Below are 25,668 nucleotides of genomic sequence, written 5' to 3' on the forward strand. Positions count from 1 at the left end.
AAGAACCCCCAGATCCTGTTGTTCTTCCCCTTTCCCCAAAGATCAGCCATGATTGAATGCTGGAGTAGATTTGGCCTAATTCTACTCCAAGAACTTATGAATAAAATCTTCCACATATTTGTAACGTTCTTGCTATTATATGTGTGCCTATAAAGAATTCAAACTTTAGATGGATGTGAAATGGGCAGATACCAGTATAATATAGTCCCATCTAATTTCACCATCCACTTGTTCAAGAATAGTATTCTGATGCAGTAAAATATTTCTCTCTTGTACCCCATCACGAAGTTAAAGAGAAGTCTAATCACAGCCAAAATTACTTTATTTTGTTTTAATAGCTGAACAGTTGGAGCAATATGTTTTATTTTTTATATTTGTTACAATGAAACAATCTATAAAAAAACTTGTTATTCATAACTATGCATTTATTCTCATTTGAAAACTGAAATAATAAATGATTGTGTGTTTTCCATTCACAAGAATGGTACGTTATGCATGCTAGATGGTTTGATTTAAAACAACTTTAAATATTAAGATGCATTTTAAAATTTTGATTCCTGTTCTTTGTTTCTCGTTCTTCCAGCAGAATTTTATTTGTCTGATACTGTTCCAGAATTAATTCTAAGCTCGAGCAGTACCTCTTTGTACCTTCTGTTGTCCCCTGATAAAAGTTGTGTTCATTGTTCCTTCTTTCAAATTGAGAACCTCATCAAATGATTTCCAGTCAAGAGAGTGTGGAACATTAATTTGAAGCTCTCCAGGTGCCCTTTTCACGATAAATCCACTGAATAGTTCATTTGAAATCAATTTCAGGAATTTAAATAGTTGTTCAGTAAATTTGCTGCAGTTTTCAAAAAACAAATCAACTGCATTTCTTGCATTATGAATTAAACTTGGATAAATTTCATCAAGATACGAAAAGTCGTCTATTTCGTTCTTGAGTGCCCGTTTATAGGTATTTGCTTGCTTCTTCATGTCTGCAAAAAACTCTTTCAAATTTTCTTTGACTCTTTGAAGATATTGAACAATTATTGCTTGCCCATCATCTTGAAACTCTGACTGCATGATTACATAATATTCATTTAAAGTATTAATGGAATGATTAATGAACACGTTTGCTTCTTGTTTCAGAACATTAGCTCTTGCAAGACTAGCATCGATTAAATGTGGACCTTCTTTTGTATATTCCGCAAATACTGTCAACGTTTGAATTAACTTTTCATCAATTTCATTGAAATTGGCCGTCCATCTAAATAAGTCATTATCAAAATATTCTTCATGGATTGATTTGCAATATATGCTTCCTGCCCGAATCTTTTCAATAAGGACTTGCAACAGGTCTTGGCTCATTTGAATCAGTCTTAAAAGATACATTTTCAAATCCTCTGAAAAGTATGCATATGCTGAATTGACACCATCATTGTACAACTGATACGTTTTAGATTTTACTGTTTCAAATTTTACATTGGCTAGTTCTTTGTACGTTGAAGCCAGTTTTTCAGAAAAGATCAGTATATTGTCCTTTAGGGATTTTAAATATGGTTCAAAATTAAAACTCTGCATTTCTTCTAAAGTTGCAATCAGCTCTATTTGAACTTTCTGCAGCAATTGTCTTAACTGTTTAATTATTTCTGTGCTGTTGATGACTGTATTAGTGCCAGAGACTTTGAGCTCCAATTCCTCGATGTACTTGACTGTCCCTTGAAGACTTTCTTCCACAAATTGATCAACTCCTCGAACAATGGTTTCAACATACTGTTTTGCCTGCATTATGAAGAGCTTATATAGTTCTGGAACTGTATAAAAGCTTTCATGTCCAGGAACCTGAAACCTGTGACGTTTTAGAAAACTGGCTGCTGAATCAATCGAGTCCATTACGGTATTCTGATACTCACTTTGTAAATTAGAAATGTCGCCCAATAGTGTGGTGAATGCATTGTTATAGCCTGCATTTGTCAATTCTATTGTTGCTCTCTTGTATAATGTCTTTGCGTTGTGTTTCATGTTCTGATAGTTTGAGGTGATATTTACAACTGTAGACTGGAAATAATTATCAGCTTCTCTAATGCTAATGACTGTATTTGCATATACATCGTTGATGTTCTGCTTCATCAAGCCCTTTACTTTTGGACTGACAGCACTAATCTCAATTCCAAGGTGTTCAGTGTGGTACTTGTTAACCCAGTCATAGACAGCTCCAATCATCTTTGGTACTCTTTCTTTTATGCCTTCTGCTAAATCTGGGATTCCTTCTTTCCATTTGAACAGCAATTGAATATTTTTATTGTCCTCCAGTGAAACACTACTTTCCAAAATAACGATTTCAGCAGATGGCTGTTGAAAAAAAAAGAAAAATTACATTGCATGCGAGTGCTATTATTTTATGCATCTGATTAAAGCAGCTTAGAAATTATCTGTCCACGTAAGGTAGTTTATCTGAGAAATCATGACTTAACACATTGCTATCACGGACTTTGGTGAGAAACATATTTTGTGGCTAACCGACTAAATAACAGTTGCATTAATAACTCCAGACATTATTTTTCATAAACATGAAAGTTACATACTGGTTTGTGGAAATATAGCTTTCCATACAGAACATCGGGATTTTTCTCTTCAATACTCATGCTGAGAGATCCTGTAGAAGGAGTGGAGATGGAAGAAGAAAATCTACTATCATCTTGATGCAAATGAAATTCAAAATCTGTGAAAGTCGGGCTGTTGATGACTACATCCCATTGAAGAGTTGTCCTAATAAAGAAACCAAGAGAAATAGATCGTAAATTAGAGCAGAAAAGAAAAAATACTGTTTCTCTAGGTACAATAAAAATCAATTTCAATGTGATTCAATACAGTTCTGTTGAAGATAACTAAAGCTAAAACATTAACTGTTCCACAGATGCTACCTTACCTGCTAATATTTCTAGCGTTTTCTATTTTTACTTCAAATTTGCAACATGCACAGTTTTTTTATATTTTCAAGTCATGTTTTCCTATAAATAAGGTAGACATTCAGAACCTTTTTCCCCAATGTGGAAATGTTATAAACTGGCGGGCATAGCTTTAATGTACGAGGGTGAAAATCTGATGGAGATGTGCAGGGCATGTTTTTTAAAAGCAGAGAGTGGTGGGTGCTTGGAATGCTTTGCCAGTGATCGTGGTGGAAACAGATGGATATAAGAAGCCTTTAAATAGGCATGTGAATATGCAGGGAATGGAGGGATATGGGTCACATGCTGGCAAAGGAGATTAGCTTGATTTGGTGTCATATTCGACACAGACATTGTGGGCTATAAGGCCATTTCCTGCACTGTGCTGTTCTAATCATTCGAAATATTATTTATGCCAGTAGATTAATGTCTTTGCTATTTGATCTGTAGTAAAGTGTAACACAATAGGATTTGCAAAAGCCACAAGCTATTTATTCTATAAAAGTTAAGATTATTAAAAGCATCTGAATTCTGTCATTAGTGTGCAATCTGGAAGAGATATAGAATAACATATAGATATAGAATGGGTGATTTTTTTTAAACTACACTACCACTTTCCAGCAGTAGCCCAATATCACTTGATTCCCCTAACATCCAAAAATCTACAATCTCTCTCTGTAAAATAAACTCAGTGACTAAGTCTCCACAGCCCAAAATATATTCTACAAAACCAATTAAAATGAACAGGGGAAAACTGAGATGCAATAAATCAAAAGGTGCTAATCAGCTGTTTCATCATGAATGGTATTGTTGGAATTCACTCTCCCCATGAATGGAAGATTTTCCATCATACACCTTACGTGTACCACGATGGTATTTATATTGCTGATTCAGTTGAATTTCTAGTGAATAGTGCTCTCCCACTCCACCAAAACTACAGAAGAATGATGATCAAACCATCGATCATTGAGAACAGGTGGATTGGCTCTTCTTCTGACAATGGTCATTGTCTAACACAATTTACTAGCCAACTAATACAGAATCTTGCTGTAAACAAACATGTACATGTTCAGAGGAGTTGCAAGTAGAATTTGACATTTTGCAATTATCACAGAACATCCTTTCTTCAGAAATTTTGATGGTAAGAGAGGCAAAGTTTAAAAAAAGATGTAAGATAGGCACAAAATGCTGGAGTAACTCAGCGGGACAGACAGCATCTCTGGAGAGATGTAAATTGAAGGTTTAAAAAAGATGTGTTGGGCAGATTTTTTTTTACACAGAAGGTGTTGGTGGAGGCAGCTACAATAGTAGCATTTGAGAGGCTTTTGGATAGGCACACAGACGTGCAGGGAATAGAAAGATATGGATCACATGCAGGCAGAGAAGCTTAGTTCAACTTGGCATCACATTCGGCTCAGACATTGTGAACCAAACAGCCTGTTCTGTGCTCTACTATCCAATGTTTTTGTTCCATGAACACAATTATTATTAATCCTAAATGACTGCTTATTTACTCTAGGTCAGTAATGCTCCACTATTTCTAGGAGGATTCCTGTGTGTTCTTTTATGATGACAAGCATTTTTTGTCACTTTCTCTGTCCATTCCCTATTCTCTAGTATAATATCTCGGTATGTTGGTGAAGGCTCTCTTGAACTTCTACAGGTGTATAGTTCAGAACATATTGACTGGCTGTGTGACTGCCTGGTTGGCAACTTGAACGTCCAGGAGCGAAGAAAATTACAAAGAGTGGTGGACACTGCTTGGCCCATCACAGGTACTGACTTCCCCACCGTCAAAAGAATGTATAGGAGGCACTCAAAAAGGCATCCAGCATCAACACCATCCTGGCCATGTTATCATTTCACCCCAACCATCGAAAGAAGGAGTCAGAAAACCATAACAATTAAGGGCGGCACGCTGGTACAGTGGTAGAGTTGCTGCCTTACAGCACTTGCAGCGCCAGAGACCCGGGTCCGACCGCAACTATGGGTGCTCACTGTGTGGAGTTTGTACGTTCTCCCCGTGACCTGCGTGGGTTTTCTCCAATATCTTTGTTTCCTCTCACATTCCAAAGACATACTGGTTTGTAGCTTAATTGGCTTGGTATAAGTGTAAAATTGTCCCTAGTGTCAGTAGGGTAGTGTTAATGTGTGGGGATCGCTGGTCGGTGTGGACTTGGTGGGTCGAAGGGCCAGTTTCCATGCTGTACCTCTAAAATAAACTAAACCAGGTTCAAGAATAGCTTCTTCCCAACAGCTTGAACACAACACAACCCTAACTTCAATTGTGAACTATGGACTGTCTTTGGGTGTACTAATGACTTTGGACTTTTTTTGCACGTATTGGGTTATTACCTTATTGAATTTAATGTTTTATCAATTAGCTCGGTGTATTGTGTTTAGAAGCCATTTATGCTGCCGTAAGTAGGAACTTCAGCTGTCGGTACATATGACAATTAAACTCTCCTGACTCTTGCTATCACCTGTCGTGGTTTGTAAAGAACCCATATTTTTAGCCAATCCATGTTTTTTTACATACATATAAAAGCTCTGACAGTTTGTTTTTATGTTCTTGCTAGCCTACTTACTTATTTTATTTTATCTTATCATTCGATAGTATTCCTTTGCTGATCTCTGAAAATCTACATCATGGAGATTTTTTGGCTCCCTTAACCCATGCTGACCATCAAACACCATTAATAATACGGTTACACTAATCCCACGTTTGTACTCCACTCATACCCATTCGGTGATCGACATACCAGGTGTTGTTTACAGAACCCAAATTACCTTTCCAACTCAAAAAACTTTGGGATATGGAAGGAAACTGGAATATGTAGAGGAACTCCTCAAGTCATGAGGGAACTTTCAACCTACACATAGACAGCATCAGGGATTAAAATTGAACTCAGATTGCTGGAGTTGTGAGGCAGCAGTATTACTAGCTATAATATTTTAATCATATTAAAATATGTTAATTCACCAGATCCAACAATCAAAGTTTAAATTGATTTTGTGCTGAGCCTAGGTCCATTAGAATGAATTAAAAGTCAAATTAAACGTAAACAAATTATTTGTCACCTAAAAGTGTCATGAAAATATACAACATACCTGAAATAATCATCAACAACAACAACTTCATCCTTCCAGTTTAGACTTAAGTCAGGATGTGAAAACAAGATTTTTTCACTCAGTCTGTATTCATCACTGGTTTCAATTATTGTTTCAGTGACTATGAAAGAAGAGGAAATTGTCTTTCATAAATATGATAATTTCTTCTGATTAAATGACTTATTTTCTGCAAAATACTGAATTGCCTACATTTTGTTGATAAATTTATATGAATAATTATTAAAATGTTTTAGAAAACCAAAATCCATGTTAACAATTTTAAAATGACAATTGGAGTGACTCAGAATATGATTGGTATATTTAACAGGAAAACAAAAAAAAACTGAACGGTAAGTGCATTCAAAGATGTTATTTATATGGCAAATAGCATTGTCATTTTTAAGGCTAAAAGATCAAAAGATAAAAGATATTGCTATCTTTATAACTTACCCTCTAATTCATATTCCAGAAACCTCAGAGTAGAACTGCATGTGGCTTCCACTTTTGCCGTGTAGGTAACTGCTTGGTCTGCTTCCGATTTCACACTTGCAATCCATGTAGTGTTGTATATTGGTGACATAACGTTGATGTTTCCACTTAATGATTTAAATGCTGGGATAGCAATTGCTAAAGGCAGAGATATTTTCAGGGAGGGTATCTCCACTGTTCTGGCTTGGAATACTAGAGCTGGTGGTTCAGAATCTGCAGTTTGCTTTGTACTGCTGCTCATTTTCAGATGCTGTTTAGCAGTTCCAAAAAATGTTGGTAGGGTAAACGAAGAAATCCCGACTATGATTTCTGGTGTTGTCACATCAAGATAAGGGATTTTGTTATATTCTACATACTTAGAATCAATGTTCATATTAGGAAAGCTTACTGTGGGAAAATCCGGCAAAGACACTTCAAACGGAAGAATGTTTGTCCTGAACGGAATAGCAATATTTGTGAAGTTAATTGTGTATGAAGGCACTTGAAGAGTAGTATATGGAACTCTAAATTCAGGGGTAATGAAAACGCTTGGTAATTTTAATGCTGACAAGTGGAATTTGTATGAAGGCACAACAATGTTTACCAATGGTACTTTGAGTGTTGGAAATGTAATTTCACTGTTAAATGGGTTTTTATCTGCTGTTGGAAGTAGGTTGCTGAGAATCAGTTCTGGAACATTGTTGATCCATTCAGGAAAATTAAGTACAATTTCAGGGACAATTAGTTGTAGACCATTGGCTAAGCTCTGGACTGGGAGGGTGATAAGGAAATGATCTTCACTCTTCATGCACACTATTAGTGCAGATGCATGGAGGTATTGTTGCTCCTCTTCACTGGTAGTCAGACTAAATTTCAGTACATCCCATAAATTTTTGTCATAAACCGGAAGCCAGATATTTTTCAGAAAATCTACATGCCCATGCAGGGAACCGGCCAAGTCAAGACGTATTTCGGTTCTGTTGTTTAATAGTCCTATCGCATCACTGAAGCTAGTTGAAGACAGGTGGCCAATATTATTCCATTTCAATGCTTGGCTCTCTGGTGTGATACTTACAGTGACCTGCTGCTGTACATCTGCCCTTTGCCACCAAGAACTGGGTTGATTCAATTTGGCATCTAAATTTCCTTTTGCACTCCAGGGTGCTAATTCTAGTGTTGCTTTAGATGTTTGACTACCTCTTGTAAATCCATTAGTAAGCGTTATTGCATTATTTCCAGAATGCTCCCACACAGCAAAAATCCGTCTTGTGGTGGCCTCTAAAGCAAGGTTTTCTTTCATTTCGATGTTAAGATTATTGCCAGAAGCTGTCTTAGCTGATGAACTTAAATCAAATTTTGCATTTGAGCGAACATTATTTGAACTGAAATAAACATTGGCTTCATTGTTCAAACTGCCAGTAAATTTGTGTTTGAAAGCCACACTTCCCCGGGCCTGAATGTTAGCTGAAGTTTCCAAATTGAAGTAGGATGCAAGGTCTCCCAAGGTGAATGAATGTACAGCATTTCCTTCAAGATCAGTCCCAACTGAAGGCACTAACAATCTGTAGTCAAGAGACACCTTTGATTGCACATTGGGCTTAGATTTTGTATTACCATTCAAATCATGAGTGAAATTAAGAATTAAGTTAGGAAGTTTAATATTTGCTTTGGTATTAACTGAAGCATCCACGTTGTTCCATGATAAACTTAGAGTGCTGTTGTGCTTTCCGTAAATATTCTCATGGTTAACAGAAATAGTTGTTGCTAATTTCAGTCTTCGCCTTCTTGCCAGGCTTGTTGTTCCTTCTGCTTTAAAGTTGGAAGTGAAGATAGATGTAGATGAGACACTATAACGAGCAATGATGTCTGACTGGTTGAAGAGTTCAGCATGCGCACCAAGTGTCACCAAGCTTGATTTGAGTGAGAAATCATAAGTCAAATTGCCCATAGCTGGAATCTTGATAGAATCTTGTAGAGCTGGCATTTTGATCCTTGGAAAAGACAATGTATAAAAACTGTCCGGAATATTCAATGCAAATTCAAAAGATGGTATAACAAAACTGTAGGAAGGCATGTTGAAACTAATAATTGGTAATCTAAAGGTTGGTGTAGTAATTTCTCTTGTAGCAACAAAACGGAAATTTGGGATTGCTAGTCTGTAAGGGGAGACTTCAGCCTTCACTACTGGTATGGTGTAACCTGGTATTTGAAGAAATTTTGGCAAGTCATTTGAAGCAGGATTCGTTTGTGTTTTATCATCCCGTATTTTTCTTGATAAATTCCAAATGGTGTTTCTGACATGTTTAAAGATATTTTCAGATACGTTAAGGAGATCTTCAATCCGGTTGTAAACAGGTGTCAACTCAATTTTAAAGTCATGAATATCTTTATTCTTACTGTATTCAGTCCTTATGCTTAAGTCAAATGACTGTCGTGTTGTTCTCAAGAATGATTTGAGTCCTGCATCTTCCCACAGGGAATAATCAGTGACAGGGGGAAGTTTGAATGCCGAGTGAACTATTGAAATACCTGGGATAGAAATGGGTTGACGGAGGAAATCAAGGTTTGCATTACCATTCAATGCAAAAAGCAAAATGATATTTTCATCATTATTACTTGCAACAATATTATGAATGTATTTGTACTGATTGAATCTTGAAGTTACTTGCCAGCCACAACGTTGCTCATTTGGATTTAATATCAGTTCATAGTTATTCGAGAACTCTACTTTTCCAGTAAGTGTCATAGGTAAGGAAACCTTTGCATTAACGTTATTATTTGCCTTTGCAACAAATGCAAATGGTTCTGCAGCAAAAGTAAAGGAATTTCTTACTGTGCCTGTGATACGACCACTAAGGTCAGTATTTTGATATCCCATCAATTTTACTTCCAACAATGCTAAATCTACAGTTCCATTCACACTCATGACACTAGTTCCAAGGTGAGTAACTGTTGTATCTGCATTCAAAACCAAATTGGCATTAAATGAAGGAAAGATCTCAGTCTTTAATTCTTGTTTCATCTTTAGGTATTTGGTGTCCGTGCTGCCAGCAAATGAAAGTACAAGAGCAGGTGCGCCAAAGTTGAAATTCAGCTCGTTTTTGTGTAATCCTTCATCAGAGTAGTCTTTGAAAGAGCATTTTCCACTTGTAGATGTTATGACAGTGCTTGTTACCCCCTTTCCATTTGCAGAAGCTTCAACAGTGTTCTTCAGCAAAATTTGACTTGATGTATGTATACTTGGAACATTTAAATTGTGATGATAATTTGTCTCCATTTTTGCTGAAAGTTCCCTATCTATTGTAATGTCTATACTATTCTTTGCTTCGGCCGTATAGGGTTCAGAGGTAATTTTGATCAAAGTCTCTGCATTTCCATTCACAACTGTTTTCCTGAAAGTAAGTGCTCCTTTGTGATCGATCAGGAGAGCTGTGTGGTCAAGCTTCACATCTTCACTTAGTTTCAACTGATTCTGCTCAAGAGCTGTTAACTTGGCTTTAGCTTCTAGGTCAAAGGATAGAATGTCTAAATCTGATTTTCCTTTTGCGGTGATAAAAGCGAGAAGTTCAGGTTTGCTTTGATCAACTGTGCTGTTGTGAATTCCAACACTGGTGTGCAAGTTGTAAATAGGAGATGAAATATTGAATGTGCCGCTGAGTTTTCCAAATGCCGGAACATACACTTTGTGAGGTACACGAGGCAGTTGGAATTCTGGAATTTTAATATCATTTAGCATGAAGTTGTTTAAATTCACTTTTGGAATTCTTATGGAAGGGACTTGCAACACACTGAAATCAATTTCAGGAATTGTTATACCTGGTAATGACATAATGGGGAAATTGAAATCTGAAAACACAGAGATCTCTCCTGTGGGAATTTCAAAATTCTGTATGTCCTGAATTGTTGTGACAATGAATTCTTTAATTTCTTTCAAGTTGATTGTGCAGGCAGGGATAGTAAATAAATTCAAAATTCTGATTGCTGGTATTTCAAATTTTGTAGGAATCTTGATATTTTTAAGATCATTTAAATTGAAAGTGTAAGATGGTGTTGTTAGATCTGTCAGAGGAACTATAAAAGACGGAATGACAAGCTGTCCACTTTTAACAGTACGAATACTGAGTTCAAATTCAGGCACCAGTATTAGACCTAGGTTCAGCTCTGGAACAATAAAGCCTTCTTCCAAGTGAATGTACATTTGATTCACGACATCTGCGAAATTATTCTCTTCAGCCAAACTGTTAATTTTCTCTTTTGCATTCTCATATGCTGTTGCGAGGTGATGAACAAGCACTTCATAATACTTAACAGCATCCTGCCAGTATTTTTGCAGTTCTTCATAGACATTCATTTTATTGATCCTGTCGTGGAGATCCTCAATCATGCCACCATACTTGACAACCAGATCATTGTGAATCGCCACAGTTATATTTCTGAATACATCTACCATCTCGACAATGAATTCATTGATGTTTCTTTGTGCTACGTAATCTGTTATTGAAGACTGAATTGCTTGTATGTATTTTGTCATAGCCCTAACCTTTTCTTTCAGCTCAAACGCTCTGATTTTATCATTGACAACATCACTTGTTTCTTGGATCCAATTGTTTGTTTTGTCAACGAAGGCATTATAATCAAATTCTTTTAAATCTTTAATAACTTTCTTAAGGAATTGATTAATATTGGCAATCATTTTCTGAAAGTCATATAATCCTATCTGTTTAGATAGTTCACTGATATACGGAACAGCTCTTTCAATGTATGGTTTCACATCAATCTTTTTAAGATAGTTTACAATTCCCTGTATTGTTTCCTTTATCTGATATTGTTTAATGAGTTGCACTGTTTCATCCAACAGGTTTTGAACCAGTGTATCAAGTTTAAATTTAGTAATTATCTTCTGAATCTTGGCATTTATTAAGTTAATACTATAATCTATTTCTAAGACCTGAGCCACATACTGAATATTCTGGTAGGTTCGCATGATTAAATTATTTACTTCTTGTCCAAATGAATTTAATTTTTGTTTCAGTTTTTCAATTAGTTCATTGAAGTCAATCGTTGAAATTTGTTGGTTTATTTTCTCAGCAACTTCCAGCAAATTGATGTTCTGGAGCTGTGCCCGTAATCCACGCAATATAATTTTGAACTCTGAAGCAACTTCTTGAATCCATAGTGGAATGGCTGTTTCTTGTAGAGCAAGCTCTTCAAAATATTTCTGCATTTGAATGACGATTTTCAGAGATTGTTGGGTTATTTCATATTGCTGATCAATTTCTCTCACTGCCTTCACAATCTTATTAATGAAATTTGCAATCGCTTCCTTCAGATCAGACGTGTCGTATTCTTTAAGGTAATTAAGATAAATCTGCATGTTGGTCACTGTAACATTGGAAAACTCCACCAAAGCAAGCTGAAGTTGTTCTGCTGATTTCTCATACTCTGTTACAAACTTGAGCACTTTGTCTTTCATTTCATTAACCTTCACATCTAAATTCACACCTTTAATGTAATCATTTATTTGGCGTAAAAGAGTCTTGTATTTCTGGGCAAACTGACTAGATTTCAAGTCCAACAAAAGCTTGTTAATGGCATCCAATGTGTTTAGAATTACATTTTTTACAGAGTCAAAGTACAGGGGCATGTCTTCCATGAATGGTATGTTCAAAATATGAACATTCCTATTTTTGTCATATTGCAGATTGCCGAAAATTTTTATCTTTGATGGCACAGTTGATTCAACAGTGTTCTCCTCCGTAGAGGCGTGTTTAAATCCTAAATCAACCTCTGCTTCACTTGCAATTTCTATCCCAATATTGTCTGGATTGTTGTAGGCATTGATAGTTTGCATGTAGCCATTGTTGTTGAACTGACCTTCCAGTTTCCACATGCTTGTTTGCTCACCTGGATTCAAAATAACATTCAAGGTGTTTTTCAGAAGCGTTTGCAACAACTTCTGATCATTCGTGCTATGTTCAGAAATACCTTCATAGCTGTGACGAAGTGCAAAGGCAAATGGTTCTGCCTTCATTTGGAATTTGTTGTTAAGCTTTCCATTGTGCCTGCCCCATTGATCAATATTTCCATTTGCAGCAGTATCTGCTTCTAAAGTGAAGACAAATGGAAGAGCTGCAGTGCGAATCAGATTCTGAAATTGTAGTTGTTTCGATTTGCAAGATACATCACTGTAGAAATATGCAGATAGTCCAACGATTTCCAAGTTTAATTTATGATAAATTTTATTAGATAGCACTTTTCCGGTTGTGTTTGCACTTAATAATGCTTTCCATTCTGCACATTGTAATTCATAAGTATGTTTCACCTGATGGGCCATCTGTTTTCCCACAAATTCACCCTTCAAGTCAATCTTGAATGGTTCAAGCAGAAGCTGTCCAGTATGGGCAAGATCTAGTTGTTGGTATTTGAATTTCTCATTGTAACTGGCTGAAAGTGTGAAAGGTTGCATGAGCACTTTGAAATTTTGCTGATATGTGTTTTCAGAATCAAGGTGACCATCAGTCTGCATTTCTCCACTGCATACCCAGGAATTGACTGTAAAGTGATTTACATGCTTAAGTGTAGCTTCGTGGCATGATGTCTCTGTTGTTGTATGAAGAACCAGGCCTTTTTCTTTAGTAAGTTGAAGATCGATGTTATTGCTTGCTTTGGTTTCCAAAATTACACCCGAAGATGCACAGAACATGTATATTCCACTGTTATCTGCTCTTCCATTGATATTCAAATTAACTAAATTACTGTCTCCATTCTGGATGTCAAATATCATGTTGGCTTGTGATTGCTGAACATTAGTAGTGAATCCAAGTTTCAAAGCAATAGGATCTATATTAAGTTTTGAGGTCAGTTCAGTTGACAGACCATCATTTCCAATGGTCAGAATACCGTGGTTATTTACACCATTGCCATTATAACCCACATGCCATTTATTTTCAACTTCAAGTTGTTCTAATATTTTAACACTTAAGCTGTTGGTTGCATCTATCTCATTATACTTTCCAGTTGAATTCATGAACAAAGTAAGCTGTCCATCAGTGTAGCTGAGTTGATCTGCAATTTCTACGGCAATGTCAAACATTTGACCACGCAGTTTGTTCTCTGCCTTCAGTCCTTTACTATTTTTAATCAATTTTATGTTGCTCATGAAGTCGCCTTCACTTGACTGGCCTGAAGTATCACATTTCAGTTCATATTTCTTGCTCGTTAATCTTACTTTTATGTTGTTTCTTAGGTTTAACCTTGATCCCTCAGTGTTAGAGGAAAACGTGATACCATCACTATTGAATTCATTGTTCATTCTATTGGTAATTTGGAGATTTGCACAATTGTAATTTAAAATTGAACTTCCTTTGCCTTCTTTGTTGGCGTTAATTGTTTCAGACATGGTGTAGTTCCAGGTGGAATAAAATGTAGATACATCTAATGCTCCTTTGGCACGGCCTTGTATTTCAAAATTGGAATCATGCCCAATCCCAAATTGATATGATGAACTCAAAGAGGTCTTTGCTCCTCCAATACTGTATGCCTCCCATTCAAATCCTACATCGTTTTTACCATTTGAACCAATATATTTTGTTGACAACTTTCCTGAAGTCGTGAGCAGGGCATGTTTAAATGATCCAGTGATGAGTGTGGATGCTTCCTCTTCAGTTTGATTTGAGGACAAAGAACCTATGATACATAAACATAAACATAAATTTATTTTGGATTCAGATCGGAATTAAATTTAGGCAAAGTACATTTAGTAAATTGATAATAATTAAAGATGTAATATAATGGCAATGGAAGTTTGTAAAATTCAATAGCTGTAATTAGTTTTCATGCCAAATGCAGTTTGCATAAAGGAGATACAGGAGATTGTAGGTGTTAGAATTTTAAACAAAAAACAAACTGCTAGAAGAGCTCAAGGTTTCAGGCAGCATCTGTAGGGGGAAATGGACATATGACATGTTGATAGAAATGGTAGATGAAGGGTCCCAATCAGAAATGTTGTCTGTCCATTTTCTTCCATAGATGCTGACTGACCCTCCGAGATCCTCCAGCAGATTGCTTGTTCCAGTTGATTTGATTATTTAAAAATATCACCATCATTGGGAAAAACTCAGAACAATTATCTTCCCTCATATGCTTAAATAAGAGATAAATGACATTGTGTGGTCATATATAATGTGATATACTATGACAAGTTAAAGCTCCCAATCAACAAAACTAGTTTTCAAAAATATGGTTATTATAAAGAAGAATTAATTATTACAAAAATTGTTAGTAATACTCACCTTTCACTTTAAATGACAAATAATCCAGAAGTGCATCTGCTTTGATGTCTACATCAGCTGAAAATGGTCTTCCCTCTTTCTTTGCATTACTTTCACATTTTAAGTCGGAGGTCCAATTGTAATAATTACTGTTCAACTGGGAGAAGAATTCCAGTTTGTTAATTGAAGGAATCTGGAGCTTGTACGTTTTGGGAATGGTAACAGAAGGAATGGAAGTTACGTCTCCAACAAGTGGAATAAATACTGATGGTATGGTGTAATAATTGGATGGTGAATTGATTCTAAATACTTCCTTTGCCATTGGAGGATATCTTACAGTTCTTGGAAAAAGTTTGATTTCTTCAAACACTTTGCCACCAAATGGAATTGGAACTTGAATGTCAATTTTATTTTTCCCAAATGTGCCTGCGATGGAGCCACGGCTGTGGTGGGAAAGACAAGGGAGAGGGGAGAGAAAATAAACAAGATTAAAGAAAGACAATGATTTTTATTAAAAAGAAAAACTTGTAACAAACTGATTCATTCTGTGCACTTTACAGCAAATGGGAAAGGGATGTGGTCAATAAAAGACAGAGGGATAGGGATTGGTGTGAAATAAATGAAAGAAACATTTTAAACAAAATACCAATAGCAAAAAATTGCAGCAGGACCTTGATCAGTTGGGCAGGTGGGATGATAAGTGGTTGATTGAATTTAATACAGAGAAATGTGAGGCATTGCATTTTGGGAAGTCTAACCAGGACAGGACCTACATAGTGAATGGCAGGGCTCTGGGGAGTGTTGTAGAGCAGAGGGATCTAGGAGTGCAGGTACATGTTTCTTTGAAAGTGGCACCACAGGTAGATAAGGTGGTCAAAACGGCATTTGGCACACTGCCCTTCATCAGAGATTGAGTATAGACATTGGGAGGTCATGTCACAATTATATAAGATGTTGGCGAGGCCGCATTTACAGTATTGTGTTCAGTTCTGGGCACCTTGTTATAGGAAAGATATCAATCTGGAAAGGGTGCAGACAAGATTTACGAGGATGGGCATGAAATATATGGAGTGGTTGAGCAGGTTAGGACTCTATTCCTTGAAGTGCAGGACAGTGAGGGGTGATCTTATAGAGGTGTACAAAAACATGAGAGGAATAGATCGAGAAGATCTTGGCTAGAGTTGGGGAATCCTGAACAAGAGGACATAGGTTTAAAGTGAGGGGGGAAGGATTTAATAGGAATCTGAGGGATAACGTTTTCACACAAAGTGTTGAGGGTATATGGAACAAGCTGCCAGAGGAGGTAGTTCGGGCAATGTTTAAGAAACATTTAGACCGGTACATGGATAAGACAGGTTTATAAAGATATCAAGTTCAAGTTCAAGTGAGTTTATTGTCATGTCCCCCTGTATAGGACAATGAAATTCTTGCTTTGCTTAAGCACACAGAAAATAGTAGGCATTTACTACAAAACAGATAAATGTGTCCATATACCATGATATAAATATATACACACATGAATAAATAAACTGGTAGTGCAAATAACAGAAAGTGGTTGCTAATAATCAGAGTTTTGTCCGAGCCAGGTTTAATAACCTGATGGCTGAGGGGAAGTAGCTATTCCTGAACCTGGTTGTTGCAATATGGATCAAATGCAGGCAGATGGAACTAGTCTAGGTCGGTAGGAACACGTTGGTCGGTGTGGGCAAGTTGGGCTGATGGGCCTGTTTCCACAATATATGACTATGAGAGTTCTTAAGCTCTGCTGGGTTTATCCTGATACAGTATCAAATAGGTAGTTACTCAATGTAATGGACCATGCTGTGTTCTCCATATGGTGTCCAGCAATGCCCTGGGGTGACAGAAGCATTGCCATATATCACTTCATTGTACCTACATTTGACAATTGATGCATGGAAGTTGGAGATCTATTGAAACTTCCAACAGGAACTCTGGAATCCATTCTGCAAGATCCGCCCATATACTTATAGGGAAGTGGTGGGATGTTAGAAAATTGAAGCAGGATTAATTTGATGGCAGGAGGTCATTGTAACTATATATTTTTTTCATTTCCCACATGACAATCACTCAGATTGGCCCGCTACCAGGTGGATAAGCTAGAGATTGGAGCGTGAGATCCTTGAGATTGGTGCTCGGAATCAGAATTAAGGGGGGAGCAGAGATGGCATTTTCTGTTGCTCATTTGAAAAAGCAACTCATGGACCCTTAATAAAATAAACAAACTAACTTACCTCTTCAGAAACAAAATTTCTGGAAGAGTGAAATATGAGCTCATTTGCTTCAAATCCATGTTCCTCAGAGTTTCAAAATGGTTTTGAATAGTGGGAGCAAATGGAACTTTGCCATTAGCCTGTTCCAACCATCCTTTGCTGGCCTACCAAAGATAAAACAAGTGTGTTTGTAACTGCTGTACATTGATCCCTTTAACAATTCCTTGCAAATGAAAAATCAATATGTAATGAAATGTATATTCTTCAATAATTCTTTTGTATTTGTTGAATGAAAAACTTTACTCCAACTTTCAGTTCCTACTGTTGAGCACATTTTCATTGTGTAAAATGATCCAACAACAATTTTAACATGCTCGAATGCTCAATAATGCTTCTAATGAACGATTATCAAAACAAGTTACAGAAGGTGCTAGGTTAGAGAGGTCTGTAAATAACAATTCATGGAAAAGTGTATTAACTTAGATAAACTGAAGTGAAGCAAAATCTCCATATTTAACTATCTTATGTTGGCAGCTTTGTTGTCAGAGGCCCTAGAGTTGGATGCACAGTTCAGGTCAGATAGAAATGCAAGACTGCAGTCAGTCAAGTTTTTGGTGACTATGGAATGGGGTATGTGGCAGAGTTCTAGCCAGAAAAGATAGCTTGGTATTGATATATATTTGGAGGAAAATACTTGCATTGTCAGACAATAGACCAGAAGCTATGGCTGTTGGCTAGGTCATGGGAAGATAAATATTGTGTAAATTATACATATTAAAAAGGACAAAATTTTGCGATGTTGTTTGAGTAACTGTTGCTGGATGAGAAACAAATGTGGGTGGGATAGGAAGGAAGATTGAACCATGGAGAAGTCTAGCGATAATGGTGCAGAGGAAGAAAGACATGCCATTGCTGCTGATTCTGACTGTGACTCGATACATAGGAACAGAACGAGCAAGTGTAGACCAACACAGCTGGTAGGGAGAAATGATCATATCAGCAATGACAAAGGTTGTAGGCCATCCAAGAAGGACCAGGATTGATAGCTTATTTGTGTCATAATTACTTTGTTGGTTATTTATGCCGTTGTTTAGTGGCATAGGAAGGGCCAAACCTAGAAGGTAGGTATTTATGTATGTCACAAGGGACTGTATATACTGGAATCGCGAGGGAAAATAAATAAGCTGCTGGAGAGACTCCGTGGGTCAGGTGGCATCTGTGGAGGGAAATGGGCAGATGACATTTTGGGTTGGGGCCCTTTAGGCTGATGGAGGAAATAGATAGCTGAGAGAAAGTGAAAGGTGGATCTACATAAGGAGAAGTTAATTTGCAGTCAAATGGAGGAGGGAAGAATAGCAATAGTAACTAAGGCTGGAGGTAACAAGTGTAGAATGCAATAGGGTGCAAATGGTGGAATCTAATAAGGAAGGAAGGTGCAGAGTTAAATGTAGAGTCAGTGGGAGGGATGACAGGTAGAAGGGAACATGGACTGGGGAGGAGGGAATTGTAAGAAAAATGGGGGATTCCAAGTACGAAGCAGTGGGTGATGAGTGGATGGAGCAGATTGACGAGGTGAAACTAGGAAAGGAACAAGGTAGCGGGCTGGGAGGGATGGAAAGAAAGTTGTGCAAGGATATAGGAGTTAGGATGAAGCAGGATAGTTGAAAAAAAAAAAGGAGAGGAAGAAGATTACCTGAAAACTGAGAATTTAATGTTCATACCATGGGGTTGAAGACTACCCAAGCAGAATAAAAGGACTCTGTCCACCAGCCTCCAGTTGCTAGCCATCTTAATTTCCCCTTGCTATCCAACTGATCCATTCTTAGCCTCCTCCACTGCCAGAGTGAGGTCACATGCAAACTAGAGGAACAGTACCTCACAGTCTACAACTAACTAGCATGAACATTGAATTCTTCAATTTCAGGTAACCCTCCATCCCCTCCTCCACCCAGTTTCCTCCCTTCCTCATGCCAGTGTGCACCCTTCTTTTCAGTTCATCCGTCCATCCATGTCCCCCCCTCCCCCCACAACCCAGTTCCTATCCCTCCTCCATTCATCTCTCACCCCTCACTACTCTGGGTCTCCTATTTTTCTTCCCCCTCTCTCCTCCCCCCCCCCCCCCCCCCCCATTCCATTGCACCCACTATCAACCTCCCTTTCTTATTAGATTCCACCAAATTTCATTCCATTGTGGACCATGAAAGTCAGAAACTATTACATTGAACACTCTACGCTGAGGACTCAAGGATACATTTTTACCCATTATCTTACCTGCAATGATTTGAAAACAATGTGCCTGACCGTCATATCACTTTGGACAACCTTTTGATCCAGGAAGTTATCGAGGTGCATGTTTAATGTATTTTGGTATTCTGATGTGTCAAATAATCCCATGTTTGCAATCTTCTCATTAAGTGTTTTAAGATCAGATGTTGCTTCTGAGTTCCACGCTACTTGGACCTTCTTAGAATCTAAAAAAGATGCAGATTGCAATGAATTGCACATATTTTAATTTTAAAAAAGCATTTTATTCATGACTATAAAGTTGCTTCAATTGTAATTTTATTTCTCTCATTTTCATTGCAGATCAGTTGTTCTCAATATTACAGCCTGGAAATTAATCATGAGGATTGATTTGTATTTAAAATGTAAGTGGCACCTTATCTCCCCCCCTCCCCACCCCCCTGCATTTGAGGTGGCACACGACACAAACTGTTTTGAATCTGCGACTCCGGTCTGCACCACACAAGCTTAAGGGACCAAACAAACACCTTGCTTCAACTTGGGTGTTCCAGGATGATAAATCAGTCAACTCCCATATTGATAGAGCCAGGCAGAGGAGAAGAGCCATGTGAGGGCTTGAGCTCTTGATTGATCTAGAAAGAGAGGTCCTAATCTTTCTACACCTATTCCAACTTTACTAGCTTCTCTTGGGTCTATGTAAAGATTGATAGTTCAATTATTGAATGCCTGCACTATACGGTTGAAATGAATAGCTTGTCTCCTTAAAGTTTGAATTTGTGCCCAAAAGATGTGAAGAATTGAAAGGTTATATACATGTAAGCAATCCCTCATTTGTTTTAATTCAGTATGGCTGCTTTGTATCTGTTGGCTCATTTGAGGACTGATTCAGGTAAGTTTTAAGCTTTAATGGACGATAATGTGACTACCCGTTTCCTGTTCACTGCTTTCCAGCTGCTGACCATTTCTTTTTTAATTATAAACTAAATAATGTTGTTGCAAAATATTATCTTTTTTACTCCAAAAAGAAATCTTAGAATCCACAGAATAAAATGATTTGAAGTAGAAAATAATAGTTGCATACATATAGTAATACTAGTAATAGCTTTACTTCTCTTCCATTGTAAATTGCCTGGTCTCGAATTGGTTCCATGGTGTTACAGAATGCCTCGTTCGACATGAGGCCTATTAATGGCCTCCAGAGATGCTGCCTGGCCCGCTGAACTACTCCAGCACATTGTGTCTTTTTTGTGAACTGGCATATGCAGTTCCTTGTGTCTATATTAATTGGATCATAGATCTTTCTAACATTTTTACACTGAAAATATGCTGATTTGTTTACTTCTGGACCTCCTGATCTCTTTTCTATGCAAACCTAAAAAACATATTATTTAAGGAGGTGCATTCCACTGTTCCAGTGAAAGCAATAAAATGGACAATGTGCCCTTAATCCATTATGGTGAAAAAGCCCACATTAAGTGCAATCAATGACTGCTATTGTTTTGAGGGAACATGTACTGAGAAAAACTGGCCTGTTCCAGCTTCCAGTTTTCAATTCCTCAATTGCATTATAAGAAAATATAGAAATGAAAATCAAAATTTAAAATAGTCCTTATTAGTCACATACCATATTTGAAATTGGTTTTGTATGATGCTTTGAACTGAGGTATAGAGGCTTCCAATTTGAGTTCAGTCAATATTCCGTCAGGTAAACGTCGAATTTGCGTTCCAATATTTGTATTAACATCCAGGTGAGGAATGGAGAAAAAGCCCCGCAGCACGAGTTCTCTCTGCTCATCATTATAGCTTTAAATGAAGAACAATAATGGTCAGACTTGATAGTTTTTATTCCTACTATTTTTACATTGGTAATTATACAGTTTATGTACTTAAATGTATGCATTCTGCATCCAATGATATACGAGCTGGCAGTGTTGTGGAAATGGCATATTTCAAGAACTTAAAATGCCACAAGGGCAAAAAAACAGACACTAGGAACCTAGCATTCAATTTCACAGGCGTCATTAACTCTACACAGTGCATTTCTCAAAGCGCATTTTACCTGTGCTTTCGATAAGTGAAATCTCCTAATCTGAGGAAAGACATTCTTGCCATAGAGGGAGTACAGAAAAGGTTCACCAGACTGATTCCTGGGATGGCAGGACTTTCATATGAAGAAAGACTGGATAGACTCGGCTTGTACTCGCTAGAATTTAGAAGATTGAGGGGGGGGGGGGATCTTATAGAAACTTACAAAATTCTTAAGGGGTTGGACAGGCTAGATGCAGGAAGATTGTTCCCGATGTTGGGGAAGTCTAAAACAAGGGGTCACAGTTTAAGGATAATGGGGATGTCTTTTAGGACAGAGATGAGAAAAACAGGTGAATCTCTGGAATTCTCTGCCACAGAAGGTAGTTGAGGCCAGTTCATTGGCTATATTTAAGAGGGAGTTAGATGTGGCCCTTGTGGCTAAGGGGATTAGGGGGTATGGAGAGAAGGCAGGTACGGGATACTGAGTTGGATGATCAGCCATGATCATATTGAATGGCGGTGCAGGCTCGAAGGGCCGAATGGCCTACTCCTGCATCTATTTTATATGTTTCTATGTAATTACTAATTATGTATTCTTTTGAGAATTTGGCTGGGATTGCTCAAAATCCTTTCACTTCACATCTGCAACTGGCAAAATGGTGCTTTTGGTCATTTGGACTGCACTGAAATAACTTAAACAAAGGCTTTATGTCTGAAGCATTAATCCTTCTACTTTTCAGATGTTGAAAAGCCTGCAATGTATTTCAAATATTTGCAAAGGTAAAATTCCAACCAAATTCCATAATAAATCATTTGGAAGGGAAAACATCACTTTATGTATTTTGAAAATAGTGTTTTTCTTCTTTGACATTAGATGCACTTTTTATTTGTGAAGAATTTATGTGCTTTTTACTATTAGCTAGCCTTGCTTGTAATATACAAATGTAGGTCCAATACAATATTTTATACACACCTTGCTTGGCCCTGGAAGGTCACTTCACGTACATTTTTGTTTGTGGCATCAAATCTAAGAATGTATGAGGTCTTGACCTGTGTAGATCTGTCTTCACCTCCTAGTTTCACGCCAACTTCTACATCAAATTTGGGAATCTGAACATCTGCTGTCAGACTGTGCTTGTTGATATTGTACTTCATTTCAACTGCAACCTCAACATTGTCACTGCCTATTAAAACAGAAAACGTTATAGTTATCACAAAGCAAACTAACTATGGTTAACAACGCTCTAAACAACTAAAACTATAAATGAAAATCGCTCATAGCAAATTACAACTTGTAGAGCCCATTTATCTGGAGTTTAGGTGTAGGTGTTTCCCTTTTTTTACTGTCTTTGCTTTTTAATGTGCAAGGCAAGGTGTGTTCTTGCACTATGAGTGAGTAAAATTCTATGCCAACATTTTGACTGGAGCAGATTATTTTAATGGAAATAATTTTATGACTGATAAGATGACATAAGTAAAACATATGGTGGAAGTAATTTTATATTTGCAAGTCCCTCACAACATTAAGATAGCCAAAAGCTTTCTTAATCTTCAAAGGGTCCATATCTAACATGTGCAACTTCAACCCTTGTGATTGAATCACACAAGTTGTCTCTCAGCATTTCCCAATGAGGAGATAGTATCTTCAAAGTGCAGTTGGCCAAGAATACTGCAGTAAATTCACACCGAGTCATGTGCCATCACAATAAAAGATGGGCAACCTCCCCGTTGGACTCTGTCCGGCAGCAATGCCTGCACTGATTTGAGTGCTGACACTGAACACAGAATTATAGGAGGATTTGTTTTAATATGATTGGGAGGTGACTGCCAAAGAAGTGGAAGAACAGCACTCACTAATGAAGAGTGCTACTGCTGACAGCCACACCATAATTTCTTGAAGCTGCTTTCATCCACATGACCCACTTGATTTGCAAGCTGTTTTGGGGGAAAAGGACTTGGGGTTGCAACTGCAGAGAATATATTGTCTCACATCCACCTCTTTACTGGTGATGCAATTTTCATTTACTTATTATGACACTATTCATCCAAGCAGGTCTATGTCTTCTAAAAGTGTCCCTTCCTGTTCAGTCCATCAGTCCCCATTCCTGCACCTTATTTTCACGTGATCCTTCAATCTACTCCCCCTCACATACCCAGCAACTCTTTGATTCTTTTGTCACATTTCTACAGGCAGAGATAATTTACAGACACCAGACAATCACTGTATCTTTGAGGAAAGTGGAGCACTTGGGGGAAATCCAGAGTGATGTGGAGAACTCACACAAACAGCACCCAAAGTTAGGTTTGAGGCCATGCCACTTGAGCCACAAGGCAGCAGTATAAACACCTATGCTATCTTAGTTTCCCAGTGTATAGAACACAGAGTGGACAGGAGGGTAATTTCCAATCTGAGAATTAATTCCTAGACCTAGCTTCAATATCACAGGTCAATGTTATAGGTCAATGCAAACACATAGCCATGGCCATGCTCAACTTCTTCAGAACCAAGTATTTCTCCTGTCAGCTTTGAGACTAATCATAAGGTCATAAGTGATAGGAGCAGAATGAGGTCATTCAGCCCATCAAGTCTACTCTGCCATTCAATCATGACTGATATATCTCTCCCTCCAAACCCATTTCTCATAGCTTCTCCCCATCACCCCTGACACCTATACTAATCAAGAATTTATCTATCTCTGCCTAAAAAAATATATAAATTGACAGCCTCCACAGCCTTCTGTGGCAAAGAATTCCACAGATTCACCACCCTCTGCCTAAATAAATTGCTTCCCATCTCCTTCCTAAAGGAACCTCCTTTAATTCTGAGACTTTGACCTATGGTCCTAGACTCTCCCACTAGTGGAAACATCCTCTCCACATCCACTCTATCCAAGCCTTTCACTATTCGGTAAGTTTCAATGAGGTCCCCCCTCAACCATCTAAACTCCAGTGAGTACATACCCAGTGCCGTCAAATGCTCATCATATGTTAACCCACTCATTCCTGGGATCATCCTTGTAAACTCCCTTGTAAGAGCCAGCACATCTTTCCTTAGATATGGGGCCCAAAATTGCCCACAATTACTGACTAATGGATTAGCCTGTTGGAGGACTGCTGTTCAATACATTATGCAAAACCATTTAAGTCAACATACCATCGGCCACAACAGCAAACCTAAGAGAGTGTTCCAAATCCTCGTCAATTTTCGGGGACTTATATGTTAATGATGCAGAGTAGTCTGTAACTGTGCCTGTAGGTTCGATTTGAAGTACAAGACTGAAAAATGAATAAGACATGAACAAATTAATATCACTGGTTAATTCACAGGATATTCCTGTAATAATTAGTCAAAGATTTGACATAAATATACTTTGATAGGGAGAGTAAGTTCTTGATTACAATTAAACTTTGTTCTCATATTTTAGAGTTGATCCAGAATTGAGTCAGTACATGGAATTTATTATGTTACTGATATATTCAGAAGTTATACATAAAAAAAATATTATGCTAAAAATGTGTAATTATAATTAAACATGTTGGATTAATATCAGCAGGCAAGGTACATTCGGCACAAGATTAATGAGCTAGAATGTGTTGCCTTTGGACTGTGCCTTGTGATTAGAGCAAAGTTTAATTGCAAAGCAAAGTTTTCAAGAACTCTGCTGTAGAAAGGATGCCATTATGCTGGAAAGAGTGCAGAGATGTTGTCAAAACTCGAGTGCCTGAGCTATGGGGAATGTTTGGGCAGGCTAGAACTTTATTCCTTGGAGTGCAAGAAGATGAGGGTTTTGTCTCCAGCATTTTGTATCTATCTTTGGTATAAACCAGCATCTGTAGTTCCTTCCCACATGGTAATCTCATGGAGGTGTGTAAAATCTTGTGGGGAACAGATAGGGTGAGTGCACAGAGTATTTTACCAGGGTAAGGGAATCAACAATCAGAGGACGTAAATTTACGGTGAGAGGGGCAAGATAGGAACCAGGGGGGTAAAGTCTGTACTCAAAGGGCTGTGGGTATGGAATCAGCTTTCAAAGGAGGTAGTTGAGGCAGGTTATACAAGAGCATCTAAAATATACTTATATAGGTACATGCATAAGAAAGGTTCAGAGTGATATGGGCCAAATATGGGAAAATGCAACAAGCTTAGTTGGGCCGAAGATAGACACAAAAAGCTGGAGTAACTCAGCCATTCAGGCAGCATCTCTGGAGAGAAGGACTGGGTGACAATTTGGGTTGAGACCCTTCTTCAAACTGGTTAGGGATAAGGGAAACAAGAGATATAGATGGTGATGTGGAGATATAAAGAACAATGAATTAAAGATATGCAAAAAAGTAACGATGATGAAGGAAGTGCCATTGTAAGCTGTTTGTAGGGTGAAAATGAGA

The 25,668-nt window shown here is 37.6% G+C and overlaps 1 protein-coding gene across 1 annotated transcript in view; it reads right to left on the reverse strand.

Moving 5' to 3' along the window:
* Positions 1-306: 306 nt before the first annotated feature.
* apob (apolipoprotein B) overlaps positions 307-25,668 on the reverse strand; it is a 54,925-nt gene continuing 29,563 nt past the window's right edge. The window contains exons 20-29 of the mRNA XM_033021513.1: positions 24,437-24,558; positions 22,256-22,466; positions 20,879-21,057; positions 19,282-19,481; positions 17,032-17,174; positions 14,801-15,222; positions 6,492-14,195; positions 6,041-6,162; positions 2,568-2,747; positions 307-2,334 (exon numbers count right to left, since the gene is read on the reverse strand). Coding sequence (XP_032877404.1) covers positions 622-2,334; positions 2,568-2,747; positions 6,041-6,162; positions 6,492-14,195; positions 14,801-15,222; positions 17,032-17,174; positions 19,282-19,481; positions 20,879-21,057; positions 22,256-22,466; positions 24,437-24,558 — 10,996 coding nt within the window. The 3' untranslated portion in view covers positions 307-621. The remainder of the gene's footprint in view (positions 2,335-2,567; positions 2,748-6,040; positions 6,163-6,491; positions 14,196-14,800; positions 15,223-17,031; positions 17,175-19,281; positions 19,482-20,878; positions 21,058-22,255; positions 22,467-24,436; positions 24,559-25,668) is intronic.

The sequence above is a fragment of the Amblyraja radiata genome, chromosome 5 (genome assembly GCF_010909765.2).
Source record: "Amblyraja radiata isolate CabotCenter1 chromosome 5, sAmbRad1.1.pri, whole genome shotgun sequence".
NCBI lineage: Eukaryota > Metazoa > Chordata > Chondrichthyes > Rajiformes > Rajidae > Amblyraja > Amblyraja radiata.